The sequence below is a fragment of the Quercus suber genome, unplaced genomic scaffold (assembly GCF_002906115.3).
Source record: "Quercus suber isolate HL8 unplaced genomic scaffold, Cork oak 2.0 scaffold_1033, whole genome shotgun sequence".
In the NCBI taxonomy this organism is placed as follows: Eukaryota; Viridiplantae; Streptophyta; class Magnoliopsida; order Fagales; family Fagaceae; genus Quercus; species Quercus suber.
The window spans coordinates 42,714-55,806 of NW_027070444.1; the positions used below are offsets into that span (position 1 = coordinate 42,714).

Here is a 13,093-nt window from a genome sequence, read left to right on the forward strand (position 1 = left end):
AAATCAAGTGCCATAAGAATTCTTTTTCTTTTTTCATTTTTTGGTGTTGTATGTATTGATATTTTTTTTTTTGTTTACTATTATTTGGTTTGGGTATGGAAATTGTAATTGCACAAGAGTAACCAGTTTTTTTTTTTTACTATGGATTTCTTAACTTATGCATGACATCGTTAAATACATAACCCTTTTATTTGAAAAATGCAAAAGAAGCTTGTATGAAATTTAAAATCAATAAAGATTGAAGCTTTGGCTGCTTCGTTGATTTTTTTTTTTTTTTTTAAGTATCTAAAGAATATCTAGAAAGAATAAGTAATAATCAAGCTTTATATTTTAATAATTTGAGACAGTTTATAACTGAAAACTAATTTGCTAAACTCATCAACATGTTAAACCCAAAATGAATGTTTCCCAAATGATTGGTGATGAATTAGTTATACAAGAAAAAGTGGAAGAAAGGAAATTTTTTTTTTTTTTTTTTTTAAGTATCTGAAGAATATCTAGAAAGAATCGGTTTTTATCAAGCTTTATGTTATTAATGGCAATTTGAGCCTGTTTATAACAGCCAAAGTTAATCCCTAAACATGATTAGTTCTTGAGTTAATTGGTTCTCATGCTGAGATAAATAATAATAATAATAATAAATTATTTACAGTTGCAACTAAGGTAATATATTTAGAGCCATGGTGGGTTAATCTCTTTTACTACAAGATTTCTAGCCCTGTTTATGGTCATGAAACACAAATACAAATGTTCCTCTAGCTCATCCAGCTGCCAGCTAAAGCTGCAGTCATTCTTCTTAAGCTGGTGAGCCACTTCACCGCTGGCTTGAACTCGGTCCTCTCTTCGCTCAAGCCAAAACTTGACCATTGTACGCATGTGTTCCAGCTCATCATTCAGCCTAGCCACTAGCCGGCTTATTGTTTCCAAATCCTTATTCAATATATAAGTCCCCTTGGCAGCTGCATCGAGCCGAGCTGCTGATCTGGCTAGCCTTCTGGTTGAAGCCAGCTCAAACGAAGCCGCTATAAGACCCGGTGCAGCCACAAGCAGAGCCATAGCATTAGCTGCAACTATTACAGTTAGTGAAGCCGTTAATGCCACGAGACAAATGGCCGAGCCACGTCTTAATCTATTTGCAAGTCGAAGCTTAGCTCGAGCCTTGTCACGGCTTGACTCAAGTCGTTTTAACAATTCGGAGCAACTGGCTTGAATGGTTTGAACCCGAGTGGTTGATGAAGTGGCCGAGGCAAACGGGTTGACAAAATTGGATAACTCGGTTAAGCGGGTCAATGTTATTGTTGACAATTGGGTTTTTTCGAGGGATTGAATGGTGGTTTTAAAATACCGAAATACGCCACGTGCATGGTCAATATTTTTCAATAATAGGCCACATAGGAGAGAAGCATTAGCAGTTTGGGTAAAATAATCAGATAGGAGGGATTGGATTACGGGTCGATTTTGGGCCAAAGCTAGAATACGGGTAACCGTGGGTTGGTCTGGTTCCAAGAGATACTCAACAAAGAGTCGGTAGGATGAGAGTCGGGTTGCTGTAGTAGACTCTAGTGGGGTACATGTGGTAGAATCACCATTGGGCAATGTGAGGACACGTGTCCAAAATTCTAAGTATGATTCAGTACGGAAGGCATTTGCGTATTCCTCACGAACGTCCACGTTGGTTGGTGGGTCAATTGAGTTAGTTCTGGAAGCTACATTACATTCCAAAAATAAAAATATTAACAAAATAACACTTGAAATCTTGATGATTTAGGTGTGTTTGTGTAGAGCGGCTGTTTTTGCGTTTGTTTCCCTTGTGTTTTTTTTTTTTGGCTGGTCTATGGTATTGTTCCTTGAGAAGTAATCTAAAAAGACAAAAGTACCGCATTCCAGGCCCAATTAAGGCCCAAGTTCAAGTCCATTTGACCATGCAAAAAGGCAAATATTTTCTTCTTTCCTATTTGAGCCAAGATCAGGCATTCAAACTCTTTTTATGAGTTTTAGCCCCCCACAAATTTTGTTCAATTCTTGACACGATTTTAGCTATCGATACAATGACCCAAGAAATTACATGTGTCAAAATAAACAATTAACAACATTAGGTATATTCAAATTGGTATTCCATATAAAAAAAATATATATATATATATATAGTGGTTTTCTTTTTTCTTATTTTGGGTATGATTTTAGGTGCATGAAATCACTTGTCCAATCAAAATTCATGTAAAAAAATTGTATCCCATTTTTGGTTTCAATATACCCACCCGAAACACCCTTGCTAGCATAAAAACAAGAGAGTTCAAGCAGCGAGTCACATGTTTGAAGATTATATTATAATTTAATACAACAAATTGCTTTAAATAATTCTGGAGAGAGATTATCATATTCCATTTTCATACTCTTATAATTCAACTAGTCGTAAACAAAAAATGTAATGTAATTATTTTATAAAAATTTAATATAAAATTTGTAAATTAAATAGTGCATGTGTCATTTAAAAGTATTTTCTATTTTTATAAGTTTTATGTAGTGTGTGCGCGCACGCACACGTGTGTAAAATGTAATTTAATAAAAATATTTAAATTACATAATTATAATACTGTTTTATATAAATGAGAAGATGTTATTAAATGAATTTTTTAAATATATCATGATCAGATGACTAATTTCAACTTATTTAGGATATTTTTAAAAAAATGTAACTCTCATCCATGGAACACATGTTACATGTTATATTAAGTTTAAATTATCATATAAGTTTAGAACTGTAGCTTCTTTTTTTCTNTCATGGACTAGCCAAGTGCTAAAAATGGGTGAACAGTAATTGTAGTAATAAAAAAATTTTGTTACAGTATTTTCAGCAATAAATTTTCAGTTTTCAACAAAATAAGCGGTATCTAAACACACACTTAATATTTGATCATACAAAAAATTCTTATTTCTTGAAGTTTTAAGGGCATTTGGTATCCAAAAGGTTAAATTTTGTTGGTAAATAATGAAATTATTATTGTCATTATAGAAATTAAGATAAAATTACTAAATTGAATAGATAAAGTATGAATCCTATAGAAATTACAAGAAGCAAACTCACAACATGGAAACTGTTAAACAAGGAGCTGACAGGCTCCAACCACATATAAATTGTTTTATGACTAAATTGAAATAAATAAGATATGAAACCTTTAGTAATTACAAGAAGCAAACCCAGTGATCGGTGAACAAGGAGCAATAGACTCCAACCACATATATCAATATTATAGTTAATTCAAATTTGGCTATAAAACATCATTAAAAACCAAATAATAATGAATAAATAAATATTTAAATTATTTTTTTGTGATTAATTACAAATTAGTCTATAAAAATTTAGTAAAAATACTTAGCCATTACTCCAGTTTAGGTTTGTCCCATTTTGTTCCAATTTGGGGCTTTCTCATTTCATGAGTTTATCTTTTATCTTTATTATCACTTCCTTGATTTTTTTTTTTCTCAATATGTATTTTGAATGTCAATGTGAAGTCCGTATAAATTATAAGAAAATGCTAACAGATGCCCTTAGAGTAATAGTTAACAATTATTTTAAGAAAATTTTATAGAGGAAAAAAATAATTAATATTTTAATAATTTTTTTATTTTTTATAAAAGTGATATCAAATTTTTTTTTTAATTTAGATTTCAATTCTAATGCCCTAAGAATTGGGTGGGGGACTACGGCCCACCTCGTGATTAATGGACCTTGAGAAGTAATCTAAAAAGACAAAAGTACCGCATTCCAGGCCCAATTAGGCCCAAGTTCAAGTCCATTTGACCATGCAAAAAGGCAAATATTTTCTTCTTTCCTATTTGAGCCAAGATCAGGCATTCAAACTCTTTTTATGAGTTTTAGCCCCCCACAAATTTTGTTCAATTCTTGACACGATTTTAGCTATCGATACAATGACCCAAGAAATTACATGTGTCAAAATAAACAATTAACAACATTAGGTATATTCAAATTGGTATTCCATATAAAAAAAAAATATATATATATATATAAGTGGTTTTCTTTTTTCTTATTTTGGTATGATTTTAGGTTTAGAACTGTAGCTTCTTTTTTTCTTTTCATTTTTTTTTTCTTTTCAAATATAAGTATAATACCTATATTATTGAAACTTGAATTTTAAGGTTTTGCATATTTATAATTTTTTATTGGTTTTTTAGCACCCATATCTCTAATTTCTAATACCTATTTTGTTTATACTTTCTAATCCAAAACTAAAGAGTTTAGCTCAAAAAGAATAAAATTTCATACTTTTTATTCCAAAAATTAAGGAAAAATGAATTTTTGAGCCAAAAGCTGAAAAAAGTTAACATACAAAAAGAATTAATTTAAAGCCTAATTAATTCAAAATGAACCAAATGGGACTAAATGGACCGAATTAGACTGAATTAGACGGAATGGATTGAAGTAGACTGAATTTACATTGTTATAGCTTAAAATAAACATAATAACAATAAATGTTATTTTCAACTTTTAGATATTATATAAATTAAACTCATCATCTTCTTCTACTTTATTGGTTAGTTGTCCAAAAGCAAGGCAAATTGATGGTCTTCAATGAAAGTAAACAATGCTTACCAGTGCATGAAAGAAATTTTCTGACACGAGAGCTAATTCTTTTCCTCATCCTGGCTAGTCAAGTGCAAATTTGAAAACTACAAAGAAAATCTAAAAAGAAGTTATTGGATGTTATATATAAGGCAGAGGGACCAAAACATAAAGAGTAGCATCTAGCATGTATAAGCTGAAAACACCAACCTGTACGTCTCGATCTCTGAGAGGCTCAAAAAGACACAGGGCTTCAATTCTTATAACATTTGAGGAAGAAATTAAAGGGAAAAAGTGGTCCTTATAGCCCCAAAAAAAAAAAAATTATGTTGTTTTTGCTTGTAAGGAAAATGTATTTGCTTCTGGTAGTGCACGTTAAGTCTTATCTATTACTGATACTTGGAAGAAAAAAAGTGTAGAATTTTTATTTTATTCAATCATTGCCTTAGACACTTGCTCTGTATTCGGCTCCAAGTTAAGTGGGTGAAGAAAGCTTTGGGAGTGGGCCAAGTTGCAACTTCAGTCTTCAATGACAAGCTCTAATACGAAAGAAGAAGAAATTAGACACTAACATAATCAAAGAAGATGAAATCAAGATACTAACTTAATAAAAGTAAATACTATATACATACTGATTTTTATTTAGAATATATATTCAAGAAATTAAACTCTGATCCCTTTCTAACATAATTCTGGCCCCCTTGGACCAAAAATTAAATCATCCAAAATACAACAACAAAACTTAGAGCATCCACATTAGTTTTTCTAAATTTTTTTTTTTTTTGCCTATTTTACACTAAGAACTCTCATCACTCAAGTCTCTTGTTTTCTCCGTTCTCTCTATTCTCTCCTTCCGTCATCTCAATGGTCTCCCCTCTCTTCATCCTCTCATCTATCAGCTTCCTCATCTCAAACATCTCACTCCTCTCTGCTCTTTTTCATCGCCATCCTCGTCCTTCCTCTCTCTCAATGTGTACCACCCTCAACCCACCACTAATCTTTACCTTTTTCTCGATCTAACCCAGCCAAGACCCCAACATTTCTCTCTTTCAATCTGATCGGCAATAAGACGGAATCACTAGTTTTTTTGGTTGAAAGCTTTTATCTCTTGATCTCACCCATGGCTCGAACATGGGTTTTTTGGGTTAAGGTGAAATGGGTCGAGATGAAGTTAGGTTGAAGCGAAACATGTTTTTTGGGTTGAGGCAAAGATTGTATTGTGATTTTCCTTTGAATTTGGTTTACATTTTTGTTTATTTTGGGTTGATTTTTTTTGTTGATTTTAGTTTAATTTTTTGTTGATTTTTGGGTCAATTTTGTGTTAAATTTAAGTTGTTGTGCTAGGTTGCGGTGGTGCTAGGTTGCGGTGATGGTTGGACAATGGTCGATGGTCGATCAGTTTTGTTTGGTTCAAAGGAAAAGGAAGAGGGAGAGGGAGAGGGAGAGAGAGAAGAGGTGAGAGAAAAAAATAATAATGATATGCATAGCTTGTATATTTACATAATTACTATAGTAATTGTGCAAATTTACACAAATTTAGACAAGCTGATGCATAAGAATTTTGGGGTTAAATATACAAAGTTGGACAGTTTTTGTATTTTGCATTCACTGGTGTGAATGCTTTAAAATTTCTACTAACCCATTTTTTAGCATTTCACACGAGACATGAGATTGACGCATGACTAATTATAGACACGTGTTGTGTCTATGTCTGCGTCTCATCCAATGTTCATATGCATTCTATAGAAGCCAAACCCATTCAAAGTTCTCTTCTTTATAGTCAATAAAGTTTGAGGTTTATATTTTAACAGTAGAAAAATTGAGCATTTGAGTGGATAGTAGTGTATGGTGAGTTGGTGACTTAATGTGGGTTGCTAAATAATAAATAAAGATTGTTTTATTTTTTTAGTTTACAGTCTTTATATCAAAGAGATAAAACAAATGAGGTGATTCTGAGATTGGTATTCCCAGCTCTCTCCTCGAAGGTGATTCTGAGATCTCTGCAAACGCTCTTTGGCATGGAAATTGCTCAAATTCTTCCTTTGGTCACTTGATAAAAGATATAATGCCTTTGATTAGTTTTCTGCAAAACTATTCCTTCTCGCATACCCTTAGGTAAGGCAATGCTTTGACTCATGTTCAAACCAAGAGAGTGAGATTTTGTTCTAGTTTTCAAGTTTGGACGGAGTCTGTTTCTCCAACCTTTATTGTTGTTACAATTTTGATTTGCAAGGATTAATTTAAATTGCTGGTTTGGCTTTTTTCTCCACCAAAAAAAAAAAAAATTGCAAATAGACAAATGAAAATGCCACACGCCCACGTTACAGCCAATTGCAAATAGACACAATTAGTAAGTTAATATTATAATTAACTAGTCGCTAACCCATGCGATGCACAGAATAGTTAAATAAAAGGACAATTAACCAACATCATGTTAAGGTAAAAGAATTAGTGAGAGACTGATTTGCCCACCAAGAATTTAAAAGAAAAAAAGATTGATATAATAAAATCTAAGAAATTTAGAAATAGAAAATTGGGTTAATAATATGCATATTATAGAAAGATTTTTATAAAATGTTAATACCATATATATATATGCTTATATTGTTAATGTCTCACTGCACTGAAACCTACAAAGTAATTTACAATTCTTAAATTAATAAAGCAAAATTACCAAAAGTTATATATATACACACACTCAAAACTGATATAAACTACAAAGATAAAAAACAAATCTTATTTAGTCGTAGTAATAACAATATAAACAATTAAAAACATGGAACATTATCAAATTTATAACACATAATTCCATTATCTTTTACGTTGAATCCAAACAAATAATTAGTTGAACTTAATCCAAACAAATAATTAATCAACCAAAAATCAAAGCCTTAATTAAGAAAAAAAAAATCACATGAACCCAAATAAAAATTCTCAATAAAGCAAAAACATATAAGGTAAAGAATTAAGATCAACCTACTAAAACGCAAATACCAAAAACCCCAAAACTTAAAACTTCCAAATTTTATATAATCCCCTAATTCTACTTCAAAACCAAACAAAACCCTTCAAATTCAAAAAATTCATACATAATATACCAAATAAAAATTTACCACACCTTTGATTGGAAGACATGGGTTGCAGCTTTGATTTTTCTCCAAAAAATAGAAATGCTTCATCTGTCATATACAATATAAAATAATTATTAGAAATTTCAACCCAAAAACCAAAATATAGAGATTAACCCAAATACTTAGAAAAAAATAAATTCTAAACATAACAAAACAATAAGATAGAATGAAAATTTCAGGCATATATGAAAGCAAATAAAAAAGACAAATCCTACGTGTTTTTTTTTTTTTTTTTTTTTTACGTGAGTCTCTCTCCTTCTTATTTTTAGCAAATAAAAAAGACAAATCCTACGTGTTTTTTTTTTTTTTTTTTTTTTACGTGAGTCTCTCTCCTTCTTATTTTTTTAATTTTAAAGTGAAGCTAAGTTTAGAGTTTTGAGATGGTAATTGCTAGGGTTTTAAGGAGAGAAGAGAGAGTCCTACCAGGAGTCTTAACAATATAAACAATTCAAAACATGGAACATTATCAAATTTATAACACCTAATTCCATTATCTTTTACGTTAAATCCAAACAAATAATTAATTGGAATTAATCCAAACAAATAATTAATCAACCAAAAATCAAAGCTTTAATAAAAAAACAAAAAGTCACATGAACCCAAATAAAAATTCTCAATAAAGCAAGAATATATAAAAATTTACCACACCTTGGGTTGGTTGTGGGGGGAAAAGGGCCCAGTTTAACATAGTGGGCCAAAAGCCCATATAAGGATTACTGTGCGTCCGAGAAGAAGAAGATGGTAAGGGCAAGGCCCATCTGGAAGATGGACCCCCAGAGAGAAAAGTGATTACAATCCGAAGAGGTTGCTTTCTGTCCGAAGAGGTTATATTTCTCTGATGTGAATAGTAATGATCAATTGAACGTATAAAAGGGTAAGATGATCTTCCAAGGACACCTCCTGATCAAGATAAGCTTTGAGTACACTTGGAGACGATAAGGATGAAGAAATATTTAGAAGGAAAGCTGCTACCACCGTATTTAATGCTCTGCAGCAACTTTTTTGACCACATTTATGTGGAGAAGACCCCTGAACAGTGTATCCTTACCTACCACCACTCACACAGAGCTAAAGGAGGTGCTTGACATGACATATACTCAAGTAGACTCACGGATGAGGTACAAGTGGACGATGGAGATGAGGAGAAGGGAGGTTATATAAAGGAAAGAAGCTCCTAACGAGGAGGGGGGAGAAAAAAAAAAAGAGGAAGAACTTGACTGTAACCCTAAGATCTGTGTTCACCAGATAATCAATAATATAGCTCTTCGGATATCCATTCTTTACGTGTAAATTCATGTTGGTTTGTGCTTGAGGGTTGTGATTCGTTGTTGTTGATCCCATACTTAACATAGCTCTTTCACCCATACTCTACAAATTCATTGTTTTGGGCTTGGGCCACAAATCCTAACCCTACAGAAGACATAGGTTGCAGTTTTGATTTTTCTCCAAAAAATAGAGATGTTTCATCTGCCATATACAATATAAAATAATTATTAGAATTTCAACCCAAAAACCAAACCCATAAAAACACAATCAAAATATAGAGATTAACCCAAATACTTAGAAGAAAATCAATTCTAAACATAATAAAACAATAAGATAGAATGAAAATTTCAGGCACATATGAAAGCAAATAAAAAAAACAAAACCTACGTTGTTGTTGTTGTTGTTTTTTTTTTTTTTTTTTACGAGTCTCTCTCCTTCTTATTTTTTTTTAATCTTAAAGTGAAGTTGAGTTTAGGGTTTTGAGATGGTAATTGCTAGGGTTTTAAGGAGAGAAGAAAGAAAAAGAAAATAGTGATGATGTGGAAATTTTTTTTGTAATTATTTAATTTTGGTATTTTTATGCAAAAAACGTTATTTTAGGTCTAGGTGATTTATTTCCTTGTTTTTAGGTTCTTTTCATGTTTTTTAGGTCAAATTTGGTTCCTATTATGGTTAGGTATTAATTAGGGCTTATTTTAGAATATATTTTCTTGTCCATCAAGTTTTATGGAGCCCTTAAATAGGCCTCCAAGTTTGTATACGTTTTTCAATATTATTGATATTAATAAAAATTCAAACTTTTGTCTATTGCTTTTCTGGTGTATTCTATATAAGATATAAAACCTAAAAATAAAAAGAATCTAAAAGAAAAAGAAAATAGTGATGATGTGGAAAATTATGCAAAAAACGTTATTTTAGGTCTAGGTGATTTATTTTCTTGTTTTTAGGTTCTTTTAATGTTTTTTAGGTCAAATTTGGTTCCTATTATGGTTAGGTATTAATTAGGGCTTATTTTAGAATATATTTTCTTGTCCATCAAGTTTTATGGAGCTCTTAAATAGGCCTCCAAGTTTGTATACGTTTTTCAATATTATTGATATTAATAAAAATTCAAACTTTTGTCTATTGTTTTTCTGGTATTTTCTAAATTTTTTTTTTTTTTGCCTATTTTACACTAAGAACCTATTTTTTGTATTTTACACAATTACCTTTACACTGTATTTTAATTAAATAATCATTTTTAATTATTTTTTTTACCTTTAATTTCTCCGGTTCTCTCTCATCACTCAAGTCTCTTGTTTTCTCCGTTCTCTCTATTCTCTCCTTCCGTCATCTCAATGGTCTCCCCTCTCTTCATCCTCTCATCTATCAGCTTCCTCATCTCAAACATCTCACTCCTCTCTGCTCTTTTTCATCGCCATCCTCGTCCTTCCTCTCTCTCAATGTGTACCACCCTCAACCCACCACTAATCTTTACCTTTTTCTCGATCTAACCCAGCCAAGACCCCAACATTTCTCTCTTTCAATCTGATCGGCAATAAGACGGAATCACTAGTTTTTTTGGTTGAAAGCTTTTATCTCTTGATCTCACCCATGACTCGAACATGGGTTTTTTGGGTTAAGGTGAAATGGGTCGAGATGAAGTTAGGTTGAAGCGAAACATGTTTTTTGGGTTGAGGCAAAGATTGTATTGTGATTTTCCTTTGAATTTGGTTTACATTTTTGTTTATTTTGGGTTGATTTTTTTGTTGATTTTAGTTTAATTTTTTTGTTGATTTTTGGGTCAATTTTGTGTTAAATTTAAGGTGTGGTGCTAGGTTGTGGTGGTGATGGTGGGTGGTGCTAGGTTGCGGTGATGGTTGGACAATGGTCGATGGTCGATCAGTTTTGTTTGGTTCAAAGGAAAAGGAAGAGGGAGAGGGAGAGAGAGAAGAGGTGAGAGAAAAAAATAATAATGATATGCATAGCTTGTATATTTACATAATTATTATAGTAATTGTGCAAATTTACACAAATTTAGACAAGCAGATGCATAAGAATTTTGAGGAATTTTGGGGTTAAATATACAAAGTTGGACAGTTTTTGTATTTTGCATTCACTGGTGTGAATGCTTTAAAATTTCTACTAACCCATTTTTTAGCATTTCACACGAGACATGAGATTGACGCATGACTAATTATAGACACGTGTTGTGTCTATGTCTGCGTCTCATCCAATGTTCATATGCATTCTATAGAAGCCAAACCCATTCAAAGTTCTCTTCTTTATAGTCAATAAAGTTTGAGGTTTATATTTTAACAGTAGAAAAGTTGAGCATTTGAGTGGATAGTAGTGTATGGTGAATAATAAATAAAGATTGTTTTATTTTTTTAGTTTACAGTCATTATATCAAAGAGATAAAACAAAGAAGGTGATTCTGAGATCTCTGCAAACGCCCTTTGGCATGGAAATTGCTCAAATTCTTCCTTTGGTCACTTGATAAAAGATATAATGCCTTTGATTAGTTTTCTGCAAAACTATTCCTTCTCGCATACCCTTAGGTAAGGCAATGCGTTGACTCATGTTCTAACCAAGAGAGTGAGATTTTGTTCTAGTTTTCAAGTTTGGATGGAGTCTGTTTCTCCAATCTTTATTGTTGTTAAAATTTTGATTTGCAAGGATCAATTTAAATTGCTGATTTGGCTTTTTTCTCCACCAAAAAAAAAAAAAAAAAAAATTGCAAATAGACACAAATGAAAATGCCACACGCCCACGTTACGGCCAACTGCAAATAGACACAATTAGTAAGTTTTTTTTTTAGAAGATACACAATTAGTAAGTTAATATTATAATTAATTAGAACTACCAAATTATTAATTAGTTATTAAACTATACGTTTTTAGTCATACTCACTTATAACTCTTAGATTAGCAACATAGAGGACTTTTTGAGTTGGATAATTTGGTAAGGATTGAAATTAGAGAGGTGTCATTTTATTGGTAATTACTAATTAGTCACGTAAAGGACTTTTGATTCATCAATTTTAAATATTATAGCATAGTGGCTCTTTTATTCGTTTAAATCAATAACTCGTAGAGTCATAACAATTTTCAACTGCTGTGAAGATTATTATGTCTATACTCTATAGTTTTACTCACCTTAGAAGAGAAGGTGTCCTGGATTTACTTGTAAGAGATAAATTCTTTTGGTCAAAAGCTTCTTCTTCTCCCTTTTTTTCTTTTTCTTTTTTTTTTTTAATTTTATTTTTTATTTAAATCTTGAGTTTGTAGGTTGAATCTGAACCCATATTTATTATTATTATTATTGTTTTTTTTTCTTTATTTTTACATTTGAGTTACAGTTCAAGTCAAAAGTAGATGTGCACTGTAGTTGAAAGCCAAAATATTTAGTTTTCGTTCCACCATACTAGCCCCAATTTTGTAGTAGTGGTACTAAAAAGTTTTTTAGCTCCACCAATAATAATGCTCTAATAAACTGAATTTAGCAATTGGACTTTTGGATTCAATAATTCAACTGCCGAATTCAGCACTAATTTGTATCAACTATCTTGTCCTTTTTTGCATCACACGCCCTAACCACCCCATTCCATGTCACCATGAAATTTGACATTTTACTTGCCAAATTTACACGATTTCGCACTATGAATTGTTGATGCATAAAGTTTGCATTAATCAGTTTGGACTTCTAACACCTGTTAAAAGGAGAAAAATAATCTAAGAAACCACTTCCACTAGGATGAGACCCAGCAGGAAGTCTATGATGCCTAAGTTAGAAAAAAAAAATATATATATATATATACACACACACACACACTCTAGTATATTCCTATATAAGCTTAAAAAATTTAAAATAATTAAAGTTAAATTATTATATAAATAGTAATAATAAATTATAAAATAAGTAAAAAATTTTAATTAAAAAATTACTTTAAGATTTGATTATTTAGAGTTTAGAATTTATAAGTGTTCATCTATTTTAAAATTTTAAAATTCTCTTTGTACTTTGTGTTGATTTCTTAATATGAGATATGGAATGAGTTTGATTTGATCATTCCTACTTGGTTTATGTTTAATTTATGCCCTAACCATCACAAACAATAATAAACAAAATAATT

General features: G+C 31.2%; 1 protein-coding gene across 2 annotated transcripts; it reads right to left on the bottom strand.

Annotated features, from left to right (window-relative positions):
- Positions 1 to 585: 585 nt before the first annotated feature.
- Positions 586 to 10,988, bottom strand: LOC112039451 (UPF0496 protein At3g49070). 2 transcript variants are annotated; one of them, XM_065768977.1, is made up of 4 exons: positions 10,237 to 10,988; positions 4,793 to 5,121; positions 4,613 to 4,689; positions 586 to 1,706 (listed from the first exon to the last, which is right to left on the bottom strand). In XM_065768977.1, the coding sequence occupies exons 3-4, from the start codon at positions 4,659 to 4,661 to the stop codon at positions 673 to 675; spliced, it is 1,083 nt and encodes a 360-aa protein (XP_065625049.1). In that variant the 5' UTR covers positions 4,662 to 4,689; positions 4,793 to 5,121; positions 10,237 to 10,988; the 3' UTR covers positions 586 to 672. The 2 variants fall into 2 exon arrangements, with proteins under 2 accessions (XP_065625049.1, XP_065625048.1); XM_065768976.1 differs by having other exon boundaries at positions 4,613 to 4,702.
- Positions 10,989 to 13,093: the final 2,105 nt, after the last annotated feature.